This window comes from Drosophila simulans, unplaced genomic scaffold, assembly GCF_016746395.2.
Source record: "Drosophila simulans strain w501 unplaced genomic scaffold, Prin_Dsim_3.1 Segkk87_quiver_pilon, whole genome shotgun sequence".
Taxonomy (NCBI): domain Eukaryota; kingdom Metazoa; phylum Arthropoda; class Insecta; order Diptera; family Drosophilidae; genus Drosophila; species Drosophila simulans.
The window spans coordinates 197,148-223,161 of NW_025416883.1; the positions used below are offsets into that span (position 1 = coordinate 197,148).

Genomic DNA, 26,014 nt, shown 5'->3' on the forward strand with positions numbered 1-26,014 from the left:
AGAGACTTACAAATAAAACTTGTCATTGAGACAATAGCAGAGAAGAAAGTAAAATACAATGAAAAACTAGCCAAATCACATCCAAATCCTCTAGCAAGAAAACTTATTCGAGTATGCAGCCAAAGCCGACTGCACCGGAACGACCAACCAGCCCAGCGTTAAATTTGTTAGGCCACACAGCACGAATCATTCCATAAAATGATATTTAGATAGTTCAGAATAAGATTTGAAAACTTATTGTTAGTCTCTTAAGTAAAAGGGCAGATTCAATAAATAAGCAAAACATGGAAAAAAAAATAAAAATACAATTATGAAAAAATATCGAAAAGTATACGGACATAAGGACAGACTGACAGACAAAAATGCCATGATCGAATCGGCTATTTATACTGATCAAGAATATATACACTTTATATAGCCTTACCTTATATTCTTACACAATATAATAGACTATTATTAATTGAGATTCATTCAGATTAATATAATATTCCACACAACTTGAATATACTAAAACAGTGTTTCCCAATACAATGTGCAAATATTACGCAATCACTTTATTAAAACAGACCCACCTGTTGAGGTAAATAGTATTTTTATTAGCTATTTTTAAGAAATGAGGTCACCGATTAAGCGATTTTTAATAAAAGTATTTTATTTAAGTTGGCTACAGCGAAATTCGGCATCGATGCGCATATGCATGGGTTACGAAAGCCAATGTAAAAGAAGACATTGTTGCAGAGCGGACGGAATAACCCTAAGACCCGGCGCCAGTGCAAGAGAGAGAGAGATGCTGCCGCAACTTCTCTGCATAGATAACGAACGAATTTATTGCACATCAGAGGTAGAGCTTAATTTGCTCCAAAGTGTGCATGCGTGCAATTAACAAATGTAGAAATAAATTATAAGCAGCTGAGAGACCCGACATCATCAAAGTCAAATTTCCGATTCATTTTCTAATTACTTACACCCACATATCACTACAATTAAATTAATCCCAAGAGATACAAGCAGGTATCTACGTATGCTGCGAAAACTTTATCGATTTCGCAGAATTTCTAAGTCGAAATGATCGATACGAAAATAATTTAGTTCCCAACTAACAAAATTATACAAAAGTAAATTACCGAAAAAATAGCCAAACCTTTACAGTCCCCTTTTACTAGTTCCGAAAAAACACTTCCAGTCTCAGAGAAAAAGAAATAGGGTTAATTGTGGGGCATTGTAAGATTAATAAAGAGTATTACCTTAATTTTATATAAATTTCCCCTACCCAGAATTGATGATATTTGTGGATCAACTGGGAGCTAAATATTTTTCATGTCTCGACTTAACGTCATTCTCGACAAGCAACAGTTCGTTTTAGACGAATTTTTTCCCAATAATAATGCCTAGGAATTCCCGGGACTAGAACCTTCGCAAGCATTCGCTTTCCAGGACAGTTTAATAAGCAGAGGTTTTTATCAAATGCAGGGACTACAACCTACAAACATGTTCACATGAACATGAAGCATGTTCATTTTTAATGCATAAAGCCACATTTTAGGCACATACAACGGCTTCTTGTCACATGACCAGTAGCTGACAAGACTGTCTGCGATCCAGATAATATAATATAACAATATAAGCAGCTGGTGGAGTTTTTCGCTTAAGAGTGTAGCGTTGATCGACTTGCCGCAATTTTCCAGCGCCTGACCCATACCGAGAATCTTGTTGCTCAGTCTTGAATGACTTCATCAGCGTCAAACTCACTTTGGGACATCGAATTATGTCGGTCCAATGGAGATGCCATCAAAGAGCTACCATCACATCCTTGTCGTAGTGGAAATAGCACCAGTGTCGAACAAGTCGTATATTCCAGTCTAGTATTGTCTGATCGAGGTATTGATTTTACATTGTTGGCGTTCATGGAGTATTGTGAGTTAAGCAACATCCATGCGGAGCTTGGTCCGGCTCCAATTAATTAAACGACTTGATGCAGGAGCAGTATAAGAGCTGGCTGAAGAAAGAGATCGACAAACACCCCGAGAGGGCATCAAAAGGATACAGGGCGAAAACAGATATGCTCTTGATCTTAAAATGAAACAAGAGCGGGTCTATCAACTTAATGATTTGTTAGCGATAAAACGAACACAACACGGAGAAGAATCATGTTAAGAATCATGGACGGTGCAAAGTAGATCGCATAGGAGACACAAAAGCTTAATTTAAAACACCTACCGTCATATTCTTGTGCGTGGAGATGCGTAGTTTTGTAGGGTTTACAGAAACAAGAACAAGGGAGCTAAAAAGAACTTTGTAAACCCCAATATAGACACCCTTTTTAAGACAACCTAAAAAACATCAAGTGCTCCAACTTATGCTGCTGTGATTGCTAATGACTTCTAAATTCGTAGCTTGACGCAGGATGGACTGACCTCTACGATCAGAAGCAACAGCGAAGCAAAAAAAAAAAACGTATTTGATATTCGTCACTCCTTTAGTGACGCCTTGACGGCGACATTTGATTTTCTCAAAAGCAGATGAAAAATCCTGAAATGAAACCACACGGTCCGACAGATACTCGTCCTTTTGTGTTCGCTCCAGGGATGTGGATCCCGACACCAGGGGTGACGCCAGAAGCTTAAGATAGGATTCAGGATCCCTTCTTCATTTCCCTCCAGGCCGTTCCTTAACGACCATCTACTGAACAGTTACTCCATGGGGCCTGTACCACAACGGGACTCGCCCTTTATGTATTCGCCCTTAAAAATTCACAACTGTATGCGTTAGCCGTTAACTGTGCTCGCGGCGGTTTACCATCCCTGTCCAACTCTCGCTCTGCGATTTGGCCTGTGGGTGTGAACCGTTCGTTGTGTCGATACCGCGTATCGTCGTCCCCATTTTTCCACACGCTCCAGGATACAAATCACCGCCGATCCTTCGACTGCCTTGTGTCCTGTACCTTGGGTTTTCAGCAACTTCTCCGATCACACTGGTGCGCCCGATTTTGCGCAACCTTTTCATATTCTAAGTTTGAAGATTTCCTTAACTTTTTCCACGTTTGTGTATCTCTGCCCGTCCCGGTGACTGTTTATCAAATAACAGGCTCAGCATCCTTATCTCTCTCCCCTGCGTGATGCACGATTGGGAGTGAGTATCTAGTTGACTTCGTCACTATCGTTACTCGTCGTAAATCGTTTACTTCCAGGTGCAACTCCGTCCAGTTCCTTGATCGATCCCTGTGAACTGCTCGATCATTGCTTTTCTCTCCTGTTGGCCCTTTCCATCGGGTTCTCTTGTGGGGTGTATTTAGCCCTGAACTGGTTTTGAATGTCCCGCTCGTAAATTGTCCTACCTGTATACGGAGTGTCTCTGTTGTTACCTGTTGTTTTTTGAAAATCGGTCCACCAGAACGGATATCCACTCGGCGATACGGGATACGGGAAAGGACAAGGATCTTGAGTGGTCAGAAGGAGTCATCGTCTAATGTCCTTTGACAGGATCGCTCCTAACAGATCTGCGCTTCTAGGTGCTTGGAAAGGTGGTTTTGGAAAGATGTTAGGTCCAACATAACGGACAATACACCTTGCGGTAACGGCACTATAATATCCTAGGTGTAGGTCCACGGTCAGAAGCGATTGTGCAGTCAGTGGATGGTGTCCTGCGATAGCGGTTCTAATAAACGTACTTTTCCGGTTGTTGAAAAATGTGGTTTGTTAATGACAAGATATTGTAGAGCACTTGGTTGGTGTCCTGTAACGTGAGCGCTCATATCCGGTTGTGTTGTAACATTGGTTCTGACATAGCTTTGGTTTGACCTAATGGACGAGGCGCCTTGAAGCCCCACTAGCATACCATCCTAGGTCTTGTGCAAGCCTGCACGGTGAGAAAAGAGGACGCGGAAACGATGCCACACAGCCGACGGCGCAATGTGCAATCACACAGAACATGAATTACGTGGGGCACACACACAACTCGCAAACGTCGTTAAAGTCCTTACAAAATGAAACGACAATATATATGACGCTGCGAGAACTGACAACAGCATCATTAAGGGGTAGCAGACACAGCTTATTCGCTGCTCCCTTCGACAATCCTCTTGCTGATCTTAGTACAGCATTACCGCTGTAATGCGGGAGTCACCCGCATCTCGTCCAGGTATCAGCTTAACGACTCTCGGTAATGCACTATGCAGGCGTACCAAAAAATGCGCTGGTGTTAAAACATCAAAATCTGTAAGGTTTTCTGAAATGGACACTACCGGAAGAATTAAGATATTTGGCAATGAAGGGTTCTCAGCTCATCGAAGGTCAGAATGTTAAGCTTGGCCGTCTACACCAAAGTGAGGAAAAGAGAAATAAAACGCCTCACGAATTCCTACGCCTGGCAAAAATCTAAAAACTGCTTCCTACAACTGTAAGAAAATCTTTGATGAGCATCAAATATATTGTCTTGCGTGCAAAAACGGTCCACAGTCGGTGCCAGTGATTTCAATCGCAAAAAATATACAAAGACGATCCTGGATGGATGTCAAAAGTACCGCAAGACAGCAGTCTTCAAGTCAAGAGAGAGCACACAAAAACAACACCAAATAGCACTGCAAACAACGCTCGAAAGAGAGTAAGCAAAACACAGGGATGTAAAAGAAAAAGATTTAGTTCATTTGTTTAATAAAGTGCACAAATCAAAGGAGATTTACTCGCAAAGCGAACGGAGTTTTAATAATTTAATTATTAATTTAATTTTTTTATAAACACAATAGAATTATAAAAGAAATGATTAAAAAACTCCGCTCGTTTTAAAAATTATAATTATAAATTCGAACGCAATCTTGTTATTAGTCTGGTGAATTTCTATCGGCTTGTCAAAAAAAACTAGGCAATAGCATTCTCCCTTATTTTCAATAGAGTATACAATAAGAAAACCTTAATACTTACCTTGGATATCGATAAGTTGGCCATGCGCCTTAAGATTTTCCTCTTCAACTCTAACAAAGTAAATCAATACATATCCGACTGTAAACATAAATGCAATAGTTCCTAAAAGAGAAAAAACCGCCAAAATGTGCTCGTCTTCGATATTATCTGATAGGTAATCGACCACATATAAGAACTGAGAAATCCATTTAGTTAAAATTCCCTGTGAATGCTCGTTAAATAAGTTCTGAAAGATATAATGGATTGTTTATTCGAATAATGTTAGAATATAATACTATGTACCTCTACAATCGCTTCGTAACATAACGCTTCCGAATTTTTTAATAACTTTTTCACTGCATTAGAAATTTGGCCTTTAGTTGAATTTATCAAGTGTTCCGGTGAACTGTTGCCATTCTGTTTCGCAACGTAGACCCAGTCATACTTTATACGTTTTTTGTCTCGGCGCCAAATAATGACAATTTGTATAAGACTGTCCTTAAACGATCCTTTGGAAATTGCTTTAATAAAATCCGGTTGACTTTCCTGAAACGCAAAATATATTAATTTATTTACAAAAATTTAAAATGCATTTTCGCAAATCGATGAAAATTTTAGATATATAATCGTCTATAGCTTTCAAAGCGAACGGTCGTGTTTTTTTTGCTCCCCGGTTTTTACTTTGAGTTTGTCAAACCAGCCGCGGTTTTTAAAAATTTTCTTTAATTATCATATATATAAACATAATTTTTAATGATCCGTTCGCTTCGCGAGTGATTCTTTTGTGATTTGTGCAGTAGTTTAAACAAATATACAAAGTAGCTTGCATTTTTCGTCTCTTTGTTTTGTTTACTCTCCCTTTTTGTGCGTCGCAGTGGTGTTTGGTGTTGTTTTTTGCATGCACATAAACTGCACTTTTCGCTCTCACTCTCTCTCTCTCTCTCCTTCGCTCTCCCACACAAAATCTAAATTTCTCAGCGTGCAGACTGCTCTCGTGCGGTTCTTTTAACAGCTGGCTTGAAAGTTTTGGTTTTGTGTTTTCGTGCACGCACAGTGGTCTGATTTCAGTTAAATATGGAAACCGTAAATGTTGTCTGCTTTTATAAAAATTGTTGCCAGGTTATAAAACCTGAGCAGCCAAAAATGACTTGTTGGCTATGTGATAGAATGGTGCATACTAAGTGCGCTGGTTTTAATGGCCGTACAAGTGATGACCTAGCAAAGGGTAAAAATCTAAATTACTGTTGTGATGCTTGCCTTGTGGTTGCGAACGAGATGAAATCGTTTATGCGCCAAACTAAAGGTGGCTTGAAAGAACTGATCAACAGTTTTGGCGTAGCTAGAGATAGTTTTCGTCGAGCCGATGATCTTCTTTCCGCGCTTAATTCACAGTTTAATGGCCTTAAGCTATTAGATGAATCTCCAAAGCGCAAAAAAGCCGCTGGTGGTAGGCTGCCTAAGGCCCCGCAACCACGGGCAAATGATCAACAGGACTCCACAACTGATCAGCTGTCAATCGCAGCAAATCCACATATGCTGCTAAGATCGGCAGCTAAAAAAGATTCGGAGCAATCCGATCAATCAGCTGTGGATGGACCCCACCCTATGATTGCTAAAAATTCCGAATTGTCCGCATTGGTTTCTCAACCAGTGATTCCACCTGTCTCGATTAGTTTACCACCACAAGGGAACATTGAGTCCGGACTACCGGCACAAGTTGGCGCTTCAGAAATACAATCTGCAGCGCCAAAACCCCTCGCGGTGGTTCCACTAAAGAAACAAATTTTTGTTTCTCGGCTTGCCCCTGATCAAACATCTTCGGATGTATTGTCTTATATACAAGACAAAACAAAAGCCGATAATATAAAAGTGGAAAAATTTAACTTCTCTTATGCTAGGGACATATCATCTTTCAAGATAACTGTCCCAAACGAGCTCTTTTCGACCATATGTTCGGGTGATTTTTGGCCGGATAGTATGGTGGTAAAAGAGTTTGAAGCTAAGATCAAAAATAAGAAAAAGGTGCCCGTGGGAATTAAACTTCCCTCACGTGGCCAGACCACTGCACCATCCGCCTCTTCATCTTCTACCTCTTCAAAAAACTAACTACTAAACTTACTATCTCCTATCAAAATGTTAGAGGCTTGCGTAGCAAATTAACTAAATTGTATTGTGATAGTCTTTCATTTGCATCCCATATTATAGTGCTCACAGAGACTTGGTTAAAGCCGGAGATACTTAACTCCGAAGTCTTCCCAGGTATGTACACTATATATAGGTTTGACCGTCCCTCCAGACGGGGAGGTGGAGTCTTAATTGCGGTTAGATCTACCCTCGCGTCGGAGGAGTTACTTTTGGACGATTCCCGTAACTCGGAATTCGTATGTGTAAAGCTGTCTTTTTCCGACAGATCAGTTTATATTACGTGCTCCTATATTCCGCCATCTTCTGAATTCCCAGAATATCAGAATCATCTGTCCGCTATCCAGTCCATCTTAAATAAACTTTCTGACAGGGACCAATTGGTAGTTCTAGGTGATTTTAATATACCTGGCACAATGTGGTCCCCAGAAGAACAATCGAATATCCTTCTCCCCTTAGCACAACATGACTTTATTGACGGCTTGCTCGACTTATCCCTGTCGCAAGTTAATTATATTCCAAATTCTCTTGGTCGACTTTTGGATCTATGTTTTGTAACAAGTCCTGAAAGTGTGTTTCTGTCCAGGGTAGTACCTCTTACTCAACCTGAAGATCAATATCATCCTACTTTCGAGGTGGAAGTCGACTTAGGTACGGTATTAAAAGTAAATTCAGAGAAGTCAACAAATCGAATTCCCTGTTTTCGCAAGGCAAATTTTCGGAGGCTAAACAATTTTATAGCTGGCTTTAATTGGTCCGATCTTTACTCCTGCAACATAATGGCGGATGCGATAAATATGTTTTATACCGCAATTAAATCATTTTTTTACTCTTGTGTTCCGATGCACTATCCGTCAATCTCTAAACCTCCTTGGTTTAATAAAGAGTTGACACACCTAAGAAATGTAAAGTCCAGACTCTATACGAAATTTAAAAATACCGGTTCTCAGTCCATCCTTTGTAAATATTTAAGCGCTCGGTTAAACTTTACCGTGCTTAATGCTCAGTGCTACAAAAATTATTTAAACCGTTGTAAGTTCCAGTTTGCACAGGATCCGAAACAGTTTTATAATTTCGTTAGCACTAAGCGAAAAACAAGTTCTTACCCTTCCTCGCTATTTTTTGAAAACACTACGGTTACATCGGATCAGGCAATAGCCGATCTATTCGCCAAGTTTTTTCAAACAACATATTCAACTTTACCTCATTCCGAACAGCCATACTCTTATGCTGTATCTAAGTCGAACCTAATATTTTGCCCCACTATAAACGAAAGCTCACTGCTTAACGATCTTCAGCGTGTTAAACCGGTCTATTCGCCAGGTCCCGATGGAATCCCTGGCTGTGTGCTCAGATTCTGTGCGGAAGCCTTGTGCAAGCCTCTACTGAAACTGTTTACCTTATCTTTGGAATCTTCACAATTCCCTCATATATGGAAGGAGTCCTTTGTGATTCCTCTTCACAAAAAAGGTAGTAAACTGGATGCAAGCAATTACAGAGGAATCTCTAAATTGTCGGCTATCCCAAAACTTTTCGAAAATGTTATCACTCCTCATTTGCAGCACCTTTGTAGATCAATCATATCACCGTGTCAACACGGTTTTATGAAACGCAGATCTACAACCACTAACCTCTTGGAGCTAACTTCTTTCGTAATACAGGGTTTCAAAAATAATCTTCAAACAGATGTCATCTACACTGACTTCAGTAAAGCATTTGACTCTGTTAATCATTACCTTCTAATAAAAAAACTTGACCTTATAGGTTTCCCTGTTGATCTTCTAAATTGGATTTCAAGCTATCTGAATGGCAGGACACAACAAGTCCTCTTTAAAAATTCGTTATCTTCTATTCTCCGAGTCACATCCGGTGTCCCACAAGGGAGCCATCTTGGTCCGCTTCTTTTTACATTATTCATTAACGACCTCCCCTTAATAATAAAACATTCGCGTGTACTTATGTACGCAGACGATGTTAAATTATGCCTCCAGTACAAGGACACTTCTTGCCATTTGGACTTACAATCCGATCTAGACCTATTTCAAATATGGTGCCGTGATAACATATTAGACTTAAATAGCTCCAAGTGTAAAGTTATGACCTTTTGTCGTGCCAACCCAATACGCACGACTTACACTCTAAGTGGGTGCTCTCTGGACAGAATAACACGAGTTGATGATCTTGGTGTTCTTCTGGACCCAAAACTAAAATTTTCTGACCATATTTCGTCTATTGTCAATAAGGCCAGGGGTGTGCTTGGTTTTATAAAAAGGTGGTCCAAGGAATTTGATGACCCTTACTTGACTAAAACCTTATTTATTTCGTTAGTCCGTCCGATTCTCGAGTACGGATCACCTGTTTGGAGTCCACAATACGCAGTCCACTCGGACCGCATTGAATCGATCCAAAAAAACTTCTTACTTTTTGCCTTGCGGCGCCTAAATTGGGATGCAAACCATATATTACCTCCCTATTCCAGTAGACTACTTTTAATTAATTTACCATCCCTAGCTAACCGTAGAACTATGCTTGGAACAGTCTTTATTTGTAAGCTTATTCGTGGGGATGTTGAGAGTCCCGACTTGATTAGTCGGCTTAACTTCTCGGTTCCAAGTAGAGTCACTAGAAACTATATACCCCTTATCTTAAATCATTGTAGATCTAATTATGAGTTGCATGACCCTTACAGAGTTTTATGTTCTGACTATAATAGACTTTATCCTATTATCTGTAATCTTGACTCTCTGCCGCTATTAAAGCAATCCATTTTATCTTTTCTATTACATAATTAGATCCTACTAACACTAATATTTAACATAGTTATTAATTTCCTCGTTCCTATTCTATTTTTTATATCGCGTCTATATCTTCTCGCGAATCGAGCCGTACGATACACGGCAGCGCCCCTCGGTCGGTTGGGCGGGAGGTGTGGCCGTGGGACCCGTGCGTAAAAAAAAAAAAAAAAAAAAAAAAAAAAAAAAAATAAATTATTAAAAAATAAAAAAAAAATGCAGTATATATATATACACATAGGATTACCCACTAGCTGTATATACTTTTCAACGAATCTTGTATACCCTTTTACTCTACGAGTATCTGGTATAAATAGGAACGATGTCTAAACAACTCTGTTGTTACTAGGCAACGCTCTCATGCACCTAGATTTGTGGAGAGTTTTAAGACTCTTTCAATCGTTATCACAGTAGCGATGGTTATGAAAAAAGACAAAGAAAGAAATACACATAGCATGAGATCATAAAGCGGATCTCATACTATGTAAACTTCACCTTTCAGCAAAAAAATTGTAACTTACAAGAAACTAATAGGAAGATATTTTTGGTGATCAAATTTAATTTTAATCTTAAGAAAATAATAGGTTTCGGTTATCCGGTATCGACCGTATGTTAAATTAACCGAGTCTTTACCAGCCTATCTCGCTCGCGAGGGAAATAAGTCAGTCACCGATCATAATTTTCTTTGTTGGGCAGCCGCTAGCTGAAGTTGGCCTGGTCCACGTCCTATGATTCTAACTTGATTTTGTTGACTTGAAAACTTCATGATATTTTGAACGTCATCCAAAAATCTTGATTAATTGTTTCCACAACAAGAAACTGAAAATTGGTTTTAAGTCCGTCATATTCGATGGGTAGCGATACAATGCATGATTATTATGCTTGCTTATCCTCATAATCAGTGTTAGCGTCATCTTCATACATAACTTCTTAAACCAGATCGCTCACATTAGATCGGCGTGTTTCCTTCTTTATCCGTGCGCATATTTTTGCACGACACGATCCCATGGAAAAGCTAAAGCAACCACGACTCAAATGATCGTTTCCAGGCCTTAGTCTTTATACTAGTTTTGCATATATGTGTTAATTTGCTTAAGAATGTGTAGTCATAAACTTGTACGATCCCAATCGTAGGATCATCATAGCATACTTTGTGGGATTTTTGAGAAATATACATCACATCGATCTGCGAATCTAAAGATAATTAGTTTATGTCGTCTAATATAATTCCCAGCTATGCCGGGGGCTGTTGGTGGCCACACTGTAATCCGTTGAGCTTCCCCTAGGCGTGAGGGGGGATCTCTTGTAAGCTGGGGTAGGATAAAGAATTGTTATTTATGTTGAGTGCAACTTTCCTTTTTTAACTACTTGTGGTCTGGTAGAGTAACAGTAAAAAAATAGGATTTAAGGATGTTAATCGGAGTTGAAGAGCTTTCGCTCTTTATTCTCAACAATATAAAATGAAACTGAATTAAAAGTATTTCTAAAAGCTCACAAAGACTCGCAGTAGTTGGATTGCATTTCTTCGTACTCCAATGAATCGTAAACAGGTAATGCCGATACAGATCAATGCACAACAAATCGCTGCTTTGATAAATATCATCCGATGTGAATGGTTAGAATCTATCTCTTTCCCGAATTCCTTACTCAACTCCAAGTTACGTACACTAAGCTGGCGAAGAGCAGGCTCAGGTAGATAGGTCGCTTTGATACGACTCGCAATGTGCTATCACGCCTGCTTACATTCCTCAACACTCCTCCACACTTTATTCGCAGCATAACTCCTTTGCAAGAGACTGGGAACCTTTTTAGAAAATAATTTTATTTTGGGAAATTATATACCAGCGTCTCATATAAATGGCCGTTGTCAATTTGGGTATTTTTATGTGTTTGCAGAATTTAATATTTAGATTTTGTTAATTGGTTGATTCGAATTTGTACTTAAGTATAAATTATACCCGTTACTCGTAGAGTAAAAGGGTATACTAGATTCGTTGAAAAGTATCTAATAGGCAGAAGGAAGCGTTTCTGACTATATAAGTTATATATAATCTTGATCAGGATCAATAGCCTAGTCGATCTAGCCATGTCCGTCTGTACGTCTCTTCGTGTGATCGACGAGATCTCAGGAACTAGAAAAGCTAGGTTGAGATTCTGCATACAGATTCTAGAGACTAAGACGCAGCGCAAATTTGCTGACCCATGTTTCCACGCCTATTCTAACACCCACAAACCGTACAAAACAAAACAGAACGTGCTCTGGTGCTTTGCACAGTTTACTTCCGCACCATAGGCATTTATCCAACTCATCGTGTCCAAAGCGTTTCAGGTAGCTGCGAAAGCAGACGTTCCCACTGAACAGCTCTGTTAAATGGAACGCCATTTCGCCATGCTTTCGTTCTATCCACGGCCTGAGGTTGGGAATCAGTTGCTGAGTCAAGCGATCATTACGCACGTTGCTTCACATGTGCTTCTGTTCGTGTTGACCTCTTCGCGTTGAAGGAGAGACCTCTACCGTGAGTTTGGTCTAGTGACGGTATTCCTGCGAAGGGGCTGCAGATCGTAGTGCCGACAGTCTATGAGTAGAAGTTAGTCCCCGAGCGGAGCTCTCTATTTCAAGCGCTTTTGACCACACCGTGACGGCATATAGCATGGTCGCCCGGGTGACGCTCGTCAGCAGTCGTCTGCTCACCTGTTTTAGAACTCTTGTGTTCAACATTATAGATGATTAGGACCGATTGACTCCTGCTGCTTTCGAGCTAGCGTAGGCAAAGTGTTCTCGGAACGAAAGCCTGGTGTCTCTCAGGACTCCCAAGTACTTAATTGCACGAAAGGAGGCCACCGAGGATCTGCCAACTTCGACAGTGGGCGTCCCCACTACCTTCGTGGAGCTCATCAGTACAGCCTCCGTTAAAGGTGTTCCTGATGTCTAGTGTGACCATGAGGCAGTACTCCTTACTTCAATCTGGTGCCTACTATTGACTGGGCAGCTACTTCATCCACTCCGTTGATACATCCACGGTGGATCGCGCTTCCCTGAAGCCATACTGGGCACGTGAAAGGTCTCCTGCGTCTGATATAGCCCTCTCTAACCGAAAGCACACCAGTTTCTTTAGGAGCACGTCAGTTCTATCGATAAGGCATATCGGCCGGAAAGATGAAAGCTCCTCTGGTAGCTTCCCTGGTGTTGGGAGGAGCAACAGCTTTTGTATCTTCCAGCAATTTGGGATTGGGAATTCAGTCAGGCACTACGTGAACGCCTTCGCAAAAGAGTCTGGCTGAGGGGAGACAGCTAGCCAAAGCGCCATCCTCTCCTCTCCTTGCTGACCATGGCGTCACGGGTCCCACGGCCACGCCCGCCCAACCGACTGAGGGGCGCTGCCGTGTATCGTACGGCTCGATTCGCGAGAAGATATACCCGCGATATAAAAAAGAGAACAGGAACGAGGAAATGAATATAATGTGGAATAACTATGTTAAATATTAGTGTTAGTAGGATCTAATTATGTAATAGAAAAGATAAAATCGATTGCTTTAATAGCGGCAGAGAGTCAAGATTACAGATAATAGGATAAAGTCTATTATTGTCAGAACATATTACTCTGTAAGGGTCATGCAACTCATAGTTAGATCTACAATGACTTTAAAAAAAGGCGTATATAGTTTCTAGTGAATCTACTTGGAACCGAGAAGTTAAGCCGACTAATCAAGTCGGGACACTCAACATCCCCACGAATAAGCTTACAAATAAAGACTGTTCCAAGCATAGTTCTACGGTTAGCTAGGGATGGTAAATTAATTAAAAGTAGTCTACTGGAATAAGGAGGTAATACATGGTTTGCTTCCCAATTTGGGCGCCGCAAGGCAAAAAGTAAAAAGTTTTTTTGGACCGATTCAATGCGGTCCGAGTGGACTGCGTATTGTTGTCTCCAAACAGGTGATCCATACTCAAGAATCGGACGGACTAACGAAATAAATAAGGTTTTACTCATGTAAGGTCAAACCAAGTACACCACTGGCCTTACTGACAATAATCGAAATATAGTCAGAAAATTTTAGTTTAGGGTTCAGAAGAACACCAAGATCATCAAGATTATGCTGTCCCACTTAGAGTGTAAGTCGTGCGTATTGGGTTGACACGACAAAAGGTCATAACTTTACACTTGGAGCCATTTATGTTTAATACGTTATCACGACACCATATTTGAAAGCTGTCTAGATCGGATTGTAAGTCTAAGTGGCGCGAAATGTCCTTGTGCTGGAGGCATAATTTAACATCGTCTGCGTACATAAGTACACGCGAATGTTTTCTTGCTAAGGGGAGGTTGTTAATAAATAAGGTAAAAAGAAGCGGACAAAGGTGGCTCCCTTGTGGGACACCGGATGTGACTCGGAGAATACAAGACAGAAAATTTTTAAAGAGGACTTTTTGCGTCCTGCCATTCAGATAGCTTGAAATCCAATTTTGAAGATCAAAAGGGAAACCTAATAGATCTAGTTACCTTACTAGAAGGTAATGATTAACAGAGTCAAATGATTTACTAAAGTCAGTGTAGATGACATCTGTTTGAAGATTATTTTTGAAACCCTGTATTACAAAAGAAGTTAGCTCCAAGAGGTTGGTGGTTGTTGATAACATTTTCGAAAAGTTTTGGGATAGCCGACAATTTGGAGATTCCTTTGTAATTGCTTGCATCCAGTTTGCTACCTTTTTTATGAAGAAGAATCACAAAGGACTCCTTCTATATACGAGGAAACTGTGAAGATTCCAGAGATATAGTAAACAGTTTCAGTAGAGGCTTGCACAAGGCTTCCGCACAGACTTATACACATACAACTATAAAATTAAACATAATACAACTGGACAGATATCAGCTTATATTTTATTTTACGCAGGCACGCCTATCTATAACTATATCTATAAATCGCAGATGATAAAAGAATATTAAATTAAAAAACTTAACGAGAACAGACAAAATTATGAAATTGATACAAATAAAGACAAGCTCGCATAGAACACTCAAAATCTAAAAATCCCTATAGGAAAACAGGCAGAATTAAACAAATAGATTAATATGCCAAAATGTAACAAATTACGAAGCAAATTAAAAAAAAAAAATTATTAATAATAGGAAATATATACAGCCGACCGTCACCACCCAGTCATTGGGTGACTTTAATGATGACACAAACTACAGCAGGATAAATCGAAATAAACTCTATCGAAAACAATCAAGGATACATTTTATTTGAATTAGGGACAATATAACTTCCTACTACTTTTATGCACCACTGTCTCACAATCAACATAACACAAATTGAAGAAACATGTAACAATCTTATTAAAGAAAGTCAGGAACTTAAAACAAGAGAGAATGCTATATTCGAGTTCCCCGACTATCAGATACCAGTTACTTAGCTAGTATGAATGCGAACGCGAAATTTTATCATTCTTCTGGGACATCGATAGATATTGGGGAATAAAATAATAAATAATTTTTAAAATTTTTAAAAGTGCTGGCATGTCCTTTGTTGGTATACAGATTAAAATTGACAAGACCAAGAATATACCGAAGAAAAATCAAAAGTGTGGGCGTGGCAGACATTTTTTTGGCAAATCGATAGAAATTTACAAGTCTAATAAAATGCGTGACAAAAAGTTAAACAAGAGAGAATGCTATAGTCGAGTTCCCCGACTATCAGAAACTCGTTTCTCAGCTAGTAAGAATGCAAACGCGAAATTTTATCATATTTCTGGGATATCGATAAATATTGGGAAATTAAATGAAAAAAAGTGCTTTACAATGTTCAAATTGGGCGTGATAGAAATTGGCAAGACAAACAATAAAACGAAGAAAAATCAAACATTTTTCAAAAGTGTGGGCGTAGCAGTTTTGAGCGGTGGGTCAACATGCGTCTAGTTTTGTGCTGTTTGTTGGTATTAGTGTCTTGCGCTCGGTTTATGTCTATATCTCTGAAATCTTCATGCTTAATCACAACTTTCTAGATATTTAGCTTCTAACTTCGAGGCGTTCATACAGACAGACAGACCTGACCAGATCGACTGGTCTAGTTATACTTATTAATAATATATGGGATTAATATGGTAGGATAAGCTTCTTCTTCAATTAACGTTACCATTAGTGTCCCTCAAGGAAGCCATTTGACACCTCTATTACTTGGCTTGTTAAAAAATGACCAGATTCAAGCGTTCTAAACATATTCCGGAAGCAGTTCAGTTCAATAGGACAGTGAAATCAATTATTGCGCAGCTCACGGAAAAAGAGTAAACACGGTGGGACCAATTATTGTTAGACAATTATTCAACGAACCGATATGAGTACCAACTACAGCCACTCCCACAAAGGGGCCTACCTTAATGAGAAGCCTTGGAGGACTTCCTAACCCCCACGGGTACCGAACTTAGAGGACCGGTCGGGCTCACTCCTATGGCTCGGATACGGGTGGAGGGACCAATTGCCGTATTAGTCGCTTTTGACGACAAGCACTGCAAGCTGTGGCAGACTGCAGTCTAGGAGTTTCTCCTGCAAATGCTTTAAGCCGTGGAGTCATCTCCTCATCCTCCAAGATCCAGTCCACGATATAGCGTTTGCCAACGTTGCACTCCAAGTCCATCAAGGTCCCGCAACTCTGTGTAGCAGGGGCAAACACAAAAATCCTTCAGTGGATCGCCACATGCGGCAGTTATCGAAAGGCCTCCGAAGGTGCTGCAAGCACCTGCAGTGCTACAGTGGACCCCGTTCGGCACACTGAAAGGCAACCAAGGGGGTTAAGAGGGCATTTTGCACGCATTAAGTTTTCCCCTAGGGATTTCCTGCCTTGTCGTCTTAACAAACCACACCGAGGCACCGAATAGCGCATAGGGCACCATTTTTTTTTTTAATTCGTTTATTAAACATAATTAAGATTAACTATTTAAGCAAATCCAGGACCCCCCGCGGTTTGGCCGTGAAGCATTGCTTCGCAAAGACGATCAGGATTTGCTCACTTGTGCACCCTCCTGGCTCTCTCGGCTCTTCTGAGCTCGGTGATTATCGCTGCGGCGAAGCTGTTGACCGCTTGCCATTCCGCCTCCCCCTGCAGCATGAATGGGACTAGGTTATCCGCATTCAGTCTGCTGCCAAGTACGGTTTCCAGAGAGCTCCGTTCCCTTGCGTATTTATCGCACGAGAAGAGAACGTGCTCAGCTGTTTCGCTCCGTCCACTTCCGCACCATGGGTAATCCTCCGCCTCCTCATGTCCAAAGCGCTTCAGAAAGCTGCGAAAGCAATCAGCCCGCTGATCAGCTGCGTTAGGTGGAACGTTATTTCGCCATGCTTCCGTTCTAACCACGGCTTGAGGTTGGGAATCAGCTGCTGCGTCCAGTGACCCTTAAGCTCGTTGTTCCACCTGTGCTGCCATGTCTCCAGGGTGTGCTGCCTTGCTTCTGCTCGTATTGCCCTCTTGACGCAGGGTGAGAGGCTTCTACCGTGGGTTTGGTTGAAGACCACTTTGTTTTCCTGCGCTAACAGATCTAGAGGCGATATTCCTGCGATCACCAATGCTGCCGCGTTGGACACTGTTCTGAAGGCGCAGCAGATACGTAGTGCCGACAGTCTGTGGGTAGCATTTAGGCCCTGGGCGTAGCTTTCGGTTCCAAGCGCTTTTTCCCACACCGGAACGGCTTATAGCATGGTCGCCAGCAGCCGTCTGCTCGCCTATCTTGGGCCTTGGGTGTTCAGCATAATGGTTGATAGCGCCCGATTTACTCCTGCTGATTTCGAGCTAGCGCAGGCTACGTGTTCGCGGATCGAAAGCCTGGTGTCTATCATGACTCCCAGGTACTCAATTGCCCGAGAGGAGGACACCGTGGTACTGCCTACTTCGAAAGTGGCCGTCTCTACTGCCTTCCTGGAGCTAATCAGCAAAGCCTCCGTCTTCTCCGGCGCCAGCTCAAGCCCCATTGAGCTGAGCCAATGTTCAATGGCCCTGATATTTTGGTTACACTTCTCCTCAGTCTTGCTGGTATGCTTGTCAACAACGAGCAAGGCCACGTCGTCCGCAAAAGCTACGTTCTCGCTCCTCCCGACCAGCGGTAGGCGAAGTATCCCGTCATACATGGTGTTCCACAGAAGCGGGACGAGAAAAAAGCCGTGCGGGACTCCACCGGTGACCTGCCTGAAGACTCATTCCGACGACTCGCACAGTAGGACCCGATCAGAAAAGTAGCTGCGGATGATCCTGACTAGGTAGGCTGGGACGCTGAAGCCAATTAGTGCTTCTAGGATCCGGTCCCAACTCGCGGTGTTGAAGGCGTTTCTGATGTCTAGTGTGACCATGAGGCAGTACTCTTTGCTACCCCTTCCATCTGGTGACCTCGATTGCTTGGGCCGCTAGTTCGACCGCGCTCTCTTGAAGCCAAACTGGGACCGTGAGAGGTCACCCGCGTCGGCGATAGCCCTCTCTAGCCGAATGCACACCAATTTCTCCAGGAGCTTGCCAGTTCCATCGATGAAGCATTTCATTTAGCAGTTTTGCGTCGGTTTCGACGAGGTCCCCTGTGGCTGGGTAGGCGGGGCGTAACCCATCCATCAAAGGAAACAGATGTTCCGCTACACTGCGGAGCATCACTGGGTCCAGTAGCTTGGGAGTTCTTGTGTAAGCCTTCTTGACCACCACCTTGTGGGCACTTCCCCATGGGTCGCTGTCGGCAGAATCGCATAGGTCGAGGAAGCATTTCCGGTGCCGGTTTCCATGGTTTAGAAGGGCCAGGTCCAACGTCGCGAGTGCCTCCAGCACCATCCTGCCTCTCGCGTTGGTGGTTGAACTGCCCCAGCTCTCTGACCATGCGTTGAAGTCGCCCGCTATGAGAACCTGGGTGCGGCCTCTAGCATCCGCTGCCAGTCTATCCAGTGCCCGATTGAATGCGATTAAGGTCAGGAGCTAGGTATACGCTGTACACCCACCATCTGCCTACCCTAGCCCTAACAAATCCAATGTCCAAAAGAATATCGGTTAATTGTTGGGCTTCTCTGCTGCACCTCCAGATCGCTGCTTTCTTGGTGCGGTCGAAAGCCCAGTCCGGGCTAGCCGGCGTCCGGTAGGGCTAGCTAAGTAGCCCAAGCTCCACTCTGCGTTCGCGCACTAGCAAGTCTTGGGCTGCCGTGCAGTGATTCAGGTTTAGCTGAATTAGACGCATCATTGCAGTGCCTTTGGTGCTCCTTTGCCCGCCAATGGGCACTTCCGGGTGCCTCTTTGGTGGTTGGTCGCTTGGCTTCCTCAGCCTTGTGCGCAGCTTTAGTTGGAGCTCCTTCAATCTGGCGAATGAGTTTTTCATTGCCAGGTTAATGCTCCTCACCCCGTTATGGTTGACCTTCGTCAGAAGGTCGTCCAGGATTTCTCATTCCTCGATTTCCAGCTGGGGGGTCTTTACCCACTTTGCTAGTTGAGCTCTGGTAGGGGGGGATGTCGCTTCCAATGGTCTTTTGGGGGTGCCATAGCTCGGGTTTTGGGGTGAGTTTCTTAGGACCTTTGACACCAAGCTTTCTTCGTCGTTAATGGGTGCACTTGTTGCATTGCTTAGTCCAACGGCCAAGTGTGCCGCCGTCGGGACGGGGTCGGGAGGAATGTTGTGTACGGCCTCCAGAATTTGTGCCCTAGCCTCGGGATTAGCCGAGGATGGATTTTCAAATGTGTGGCTGTCACCTGGAGTAATCATGGCACCATGAGTTCAGCATATATGGCCCGCTTGGCTCGAGAATTGAATCCCCAGTCAGCTCGAAGTACACGCGCTAATGCTCCAACGACCATTCGCAGTCGAAGAGATTCGACATGGCTCATCAAGCCTAAGCCTCGCTGACTGTGATGCCAAGATACCTGGAGCTGCGGACATGTGAATACAGTCAAACCAATCGAAAAAAATCACGCAAAACTTAGATTCTTAGAATAGATTTTAAAATATTTTTAAAAGTTAGCGGGCTGTATTAATAGGTCCTGATTCAAGCCTATTTTCACAATGAAGAATTGCTGCTGTTTTAAAATTACGAACTAAATTGTGTAAGATTATATTATTGTGTTTGACTTCAGGATAAAGAATTCTTCAAAAATAGACGAAATAGTTAAACTAAAAATTCACACAAGCACCGTAAATCATGGTTACTGAGCGTTAGATATAAACTCAAGGGATATGAAATTAAATTTTAAAACAAATCAATTGTATTATGAGCAATGTTTGCGTGTATTGTAGTCAACTATATCATAATTAATATTTATGCTTTTATAGTAGTGCGATAGGCACTAATTTTAAAAATCAATACAAGTAAATAGCTTGAATTTGAAATACTATTATTGGCTCATTTCTGAATTTTTAAAATATTAAAAAAATTAACACAATTTTAAAATGAAGGTACTTTGTAAATTTTAAACTTACCTTAAATATATAGGCGAATCGAACTTTTTCTGAACTGTAGCCAACATTTAAAGCAATATCTCTTAGAGCGACTCTTTCAATCTCTTTTTTTTTATTATTCTCTGTAATAAGAATAACACACAGACGCTTTCTTTGTCGGTTCCATTCGGTTGGGCACACACCTATAAGAAAATGTAAAAACAATTGGCGAGAAAACAATATTACATAATTATAATGACATGAAAAGCTGACTTTTCTAAATTAACAAAGTAGTTGTTTGGTTATGCAGCCCGCAGCCAGCAGCAGCTCATCATAAATTTGAGTGATTTTATTTTTATTTTTATTTTGCATTCCCCTTTATGCTACGTTCCTCTCTCTCAATAGAGAGAGAGCACAGCTGTTTTAATCTTTATTCTGTAAAACTGGCTTATTTGCCTTCTGCATTGCAGGTTCAGTTACAAATTAAGTGTTGATCGCACCGGTTTTGCTGTGATCCGGTGCAAATACGGTCGCCCCCGGTTTCAGTTTCTTCTTTGCCTACCGCCAAATTCGTGTTGTCTTTTTGGCTGTGCAAAAAAAAGAATAGACGTTGTGCATAAACACACACACAGCATTGCTATTGTGTGTGCAGTTTGGTTGCCGGTGCAAATACAGTGTAATTTAATATTGACCGGTTCCAGTCCAGTGCTTGAATTATTAAAATAAATTAAAATGTCAAACAACGACAGTCATTTTACCAGCTGACAAAATAACATTTTTAAAGCGCAAGGAAAATTTCATATTTGTCGATGCTATAAAAATTGCTGCAGGATTAACCACCGAATCGGTGGTTAATGATGATGGTCTGCATTTAAAGCTGGATTTAATTAACCAAACAGAGGCTTCGTTCAACTTGGCTCACGATTCCCCGGACGAACTGGATCTGAATCAAATGGTAAGCGAATTGCGTGACCAGTTCAAAGACATTTCGTAAAAACGGAAATGAGTAAACGCAAAGTGCGAGAGATAGCTTGTTCAATTATGCGTCAAGATCCCGGAACTGAGTGGTCTTCGGGTTCTCTATTTCGAAGACCGAATGTGACTGAGGCTACCAACCTTTAGTGAAATTTATACAGAATACACAGATTATATGTCGATGTTTTCCACTGTCATCGACAAAAACCCAATGCTGGCTGACATAGAGAAGCTTCAACACCTCAAGTCTTGACAAAGGGGTCCCGCTTTGGATGCCGTTGGTGCTTTAGAGGTTAATGATGCAAATTACCCTACTGCCCTAGAGTTGTTGGATAAGCGCTACAACAATAAGCGGTTTATTTTCGAGTCTCACATTTCGGCGATCATGAACCTACCAAAGGTAGAGGGTTCATCTTCTGTAAAGCTGCGTGAACTGTCCGACAAAATTAATCTGCGTTTACGAGCACTTCACAACATGGGCACTCCTGTGGAAATATCCGAGTGTATTCTCATTTATTGTCTTCTCCAAAAAATGGACCGTGAAACCCAGCTATTATGGGAGGATGCTGCTCCTACTGAAAGGCTTCCAAAATGTAAAAATTTTGTTAAGTTTTTGGAGACAAGATGCCAGAAGGTTGAAAACATCGAACGTACCAATGTTGCACTTGGAATCGTGCCAAGGATTGTAAAACCTAGGAAAGCGATCCACAACTCTAGAAATTCATTTGTCGCCACTAGCCCTGTCGCTTGCTGCCCTGTCTGCAATGCTGTAGACCACATAATTTTTAATCGCCCAAAATTCAGAAAAGTGTCGTCGTAAGATCGCTTACAGCAGGAAAAAGGGTTGCTTTATGCCAAAACTGCCTTAAAGGTGGACATCACCGGCGACATTGTAATGCCGATCGCTGTCGTATTTGTGGAAGTAAGCACAACAAATTGTTACATTTTGGCTCAAGTCCTGCGCCATCTTCTGATGCTCATTCCAACGGATTGCAAGTAGTTGCGCAGGAATCATGCCTTGGTCAATCTTCTTCCTTAGTGGATAAAATTCTCGGAGCGGATTTTGTGTTGTTGGACACTGTCGTCATCAATATTCCAAATAAATCAGGACCTTGGGTTCCTTGACGCGCCTTTCTTGACTCCGGCTCGCAAGTACACATAATCACCTCTCGTCTGGCACACACTTTGCAATTGCCCAAGTACAAGTCTGCAGCTACAGTTTCTGGAATTGGTGAAGCCAGATTTAGCTCAGATAAATGTATCTCAAATCTCAAACTTCAGAGTTCGTTGCCAATATCGCAGCTTTGGTAGCTCCTACTATCACGGACACCTGACCAACCAAACTGTAAATTCTGAAGACTGGAAAATACCAACTAATCTTCGCTTGGCCGATCCCCAATTCTTCAGACCCCAAAAAATTGACTTGCTGATAGGCGCTAATATTTTCTTTGATCTACTGTGTGTTTTTGGTTTTGGATGGAATATCACTGGTGGTGGCTCAAACCCTAACAAGGCTTCATCATTGACCGTTCAATCAAATGCGCCTCAAATGCCTGATGAGGGCATCCGTCTGGAGTAACTGGTGCGCAAATTTTGGGATACAGAAACCATTGATGAATCAGTCTCTAAGCGCACAAAGGAAGAACTCGACTGCTAGGCCCACTTCACGTCCACATTTTCTAGGCTTCCATCTGGAGAATATTTAGTTATACTTCCTGCAAAGCGCAGCCCGTGTTGGGAGAGTCCTATCGACAAGCCTATCGTCGTTTTTTAAATCTGGAAAACAAACTTGGAACTATTCACGAGTACTTATCTTTAAATCATATGTCTCTGGTACCAATTGACTCTCAGAAACTATGCAAATTTTATTTGCCGCATCACTGCGTTTTAAAGGAAGGCAGCACAACAACTAAGCTCCGTGTTGTCTTTGATGGCTCTGCAAAAACTTCTTCTGGATACTCTTTAAACGAAATACTAATAGCAGGCCCCACTTTGCAGCCCAAACTGTTTCACACTTTGTTACAGTTTCGAACCTCCCCTGTTGCTTTAACTGGTGACATCTGCAAGATGTACCGATGTGTACGGGCCAAGGAACCGGACAGCTACTTACAATGCATTTTGTGGCGTGACACACCCCAGGAAAAATTACAAGTATTTAAGCTTAATACCGTCACCTACGAAACAAAGCCAGCTTCATTTCTGTCTGTCAAAGCCATGCAGCAGCTAGCAGAAGAAGAAAGAACGTCGTTTCCAATTGGCGCTAAATTTCTTTTGCGAGTTTTTATTTCGATGACCTTATCACAGGAGGTAACTCAACCGAAGAAGGCTTGGAGATTTAAATTAAGAAAATGGTGCTCAAATGATCTTGGTACTTTGAAGCAGATTCCCGATTCAGAAAAGGATTCCTTTCTCAAATTTGATGATGGCAGCGACATTACCAAAACTCTTGGTATCGCCAGGGATTCAATTTCGGATATTCTGCTCTCCTCCACATCGCCCATGAAAGCAGTTCTAAAATCCAGCAAGCGCTCGGTCCTGTCTGCAATTGCTCGCTTTTACGACCCTCTTGGTCTTATCTGCCCCGCCATAACGAAGGCAAAAATCCTGCTGCAGCGAATCTGGAGAGAAAAACTTGACTGGGACGAAAGATTACCTTCGGCGCTTCATTCTGCTGGGCTAAAGTTGTCTGCTGATATCTGTCTCACGCAGAAGTTGCAGTTTCCTCGTCTTGCACTGGTACCAATAGCGTGGTCGAAATCCATGGATTCAGTGATGCCAGCATTGACGCATATGGAGGGTGCACCTACATAGTCTTCATGTCTCAAAGTCAACGAGTAGCCCACCTTTTCTGCGCTAAATCTTGTGTGGCCCCACGGAGGGTCTTCAGGTTCCCAAATTGGAATTATGCGCGGCAGTATTACTGACTAATGCGGGAGTCCTGCAGCTTGACTTATTTTCATGCCCTGTTTATTGCTGGTCAAACTCTGCTGTGATGCTGTCCTGGATTCGAGATGAGTATTCACGCTTTCAAACTTTTATTTCTAATCGCATCTCTTTAGTCCAGGATGTCAAATGCCATAGAATGGCATTTTGTTCCTACAGCGTGCAATCCAGCGGACATACTTTCCAGAGGGGCACTTCCTAGTGAGCTGATCGAGCTGGTTGCATGGTCCTGACTATCTTCAAGAAGACAAATCGCACTGGCCAGAATCTTGTCTCGCTCCAAACGTTCTTCCTGAACGAAGGAAGAAGGCCCTCATCACTCTCACGACCCCTGCCGACATCGACATCCCAACCAGTTGTAAATTTGTCAACTCCTGGCAAAAATTGAAGCATGTTTTTGGATGTGGTCCTCGGAGGTAATCGCATTGCACCTTACAGCAAATTTTCGCTTAAAAAGATAAGATTGAAGCAGCTTGTGTGTATTTGGTGTAAGGAGTGTTTTTATTTTATACATAAGGCCATCCAACACCAATCGGTCGAGTGCTTGGGCGACTTCGAGGAATACGGCTGCGCAATATTCCTTGTGCTCAGAAGGAGTTCTGATCTCTGTTATTATTCTGTTTACTTGTTCAATTGTTCCATGATTTTGACGGAATCCAAATTGATGCGATGGAACTGTGTTACGAGTTTGCAGGTGTACTTGATGAGTAATGATGATGAGTAATTTTTCAAAGCGGTTAGAGATGCATAAAAGTAGACTTATTGTCCATCGGAGACGTGCAGCGCGTTTGTTGGTGGGTTTGGCTGAACACCTTTTGTAGATCACTACTGCGTCACTACGGACCCATTTCACAGTGTAATCCGGAATAGGCATCTCTGCATCCATAGGCATACTTAGGCAAAGACTTTTCCTTCTCATTCTTATGAGCTTTCGTTAGGGCGCGTGTTACCGTCTTCAGCCGTTGCTTTGTGGCTGGTGATCTGTCAGATTTGCCAGTCGTTTTTCTAGCACTTAGTTCTCGATTTGCATGTTCGTAGTCCCATATCTGAAGTGTTGCTTCAAAGTCATTTGATGTGTTGCAGCACTAGCAGCTTTTGTTATTATCGACTCAAATGTTTTTACAGAACTTTCAATATCTGAATTTGTGTCTAGCATAGGATTGAGTTCTAAGTGTGTGCTTGCATATTTTTTATACTAACCAGTTTGTGGCTGATGTTGTAAGATGACGCGGCCTTTCTTTAATTTCTGGCTTCCGAAAAATGTTGAAGAGTACGGGTGAGTGGATCTTCAAGTGTTACAGCGTTAAGAAGCACTAAAGGAATTTTTCTTACGATCTCAAAATCAATAAGATCAGGTAGTTTTCGGAGGTCTGTAGGCCAGTAAATGGGTTTCCCAGGTGATAGAAAGTTCAACCTATTTATCGGATTGATAATTGCAGTATAAAGCTGTTTACCTTTGGGATTTACTAAACGGGATCCCCAGTGAGTATGATTGGCGTCGTAGTCGGCCACAAGAAAAAATTTATTCCCAAGGGTGCAAAAGAATTCCATAAATTGATTCTCAGTAATTGAGGACGGCGGCCAGAGATATATTACCACCACTAGAATGGACCACCACAGATGTGGCTTGTAGGTAGTTTTTCTCAAAACGATCAAGGAAGTTATGTTTAATGCGACTACTGATCAAGATGCCGGTTCCTCCGTGTGCTTTTCAATCGGGGTGATTCGTGGCGTAGAACACGTAGCCATTTATTCGAAAATTGTACTTGCTGGTTAGATGGGTCTCTGAGAGCATCATAATATCATAACTTGAACCTAGCGAGATCAAGTTTGTGGCGGGAGACGCCATACGTCCATAAACATAAACGAAGGGAGGACAT

The 26,014-nt window shown here is 42.0% G+C and overlaps 1 protein-coding gene across 3 annotated transcripts in view; it reads right to left on the minus strand.

Moving 5' to 3' along the window:
• LOC27206972 (dnaJ homolog subfamily C member 16) overlaps positions 1-26,014 on the minus strand; it is a 156,976-nt gene that overhangs the window by 35,299 nt on the left and 95,663 nt on the right. For all 3 annotated transcript variants that reach the window (XM_039298322.2, XM_039298321.2, XM_039298323.1), the window contains 3 exons: positions 20,259-20,419; positions 5,199-5,441; positions 4,917-5,142 (listed from right to left, as the gene is read on the minus strand). In XM_039298322.2, the coding sequence (XP_039154256.1) occupies positions 4,917-5,142; positions 5,199-5,441; positions 20,259-20,419 (630 nt within the window). The remainder of the gene's footprint in view (positions 1-4,916; positions 5,143-5,198; positions 5,442-20,258; positions 20,420-26,014) is intronic.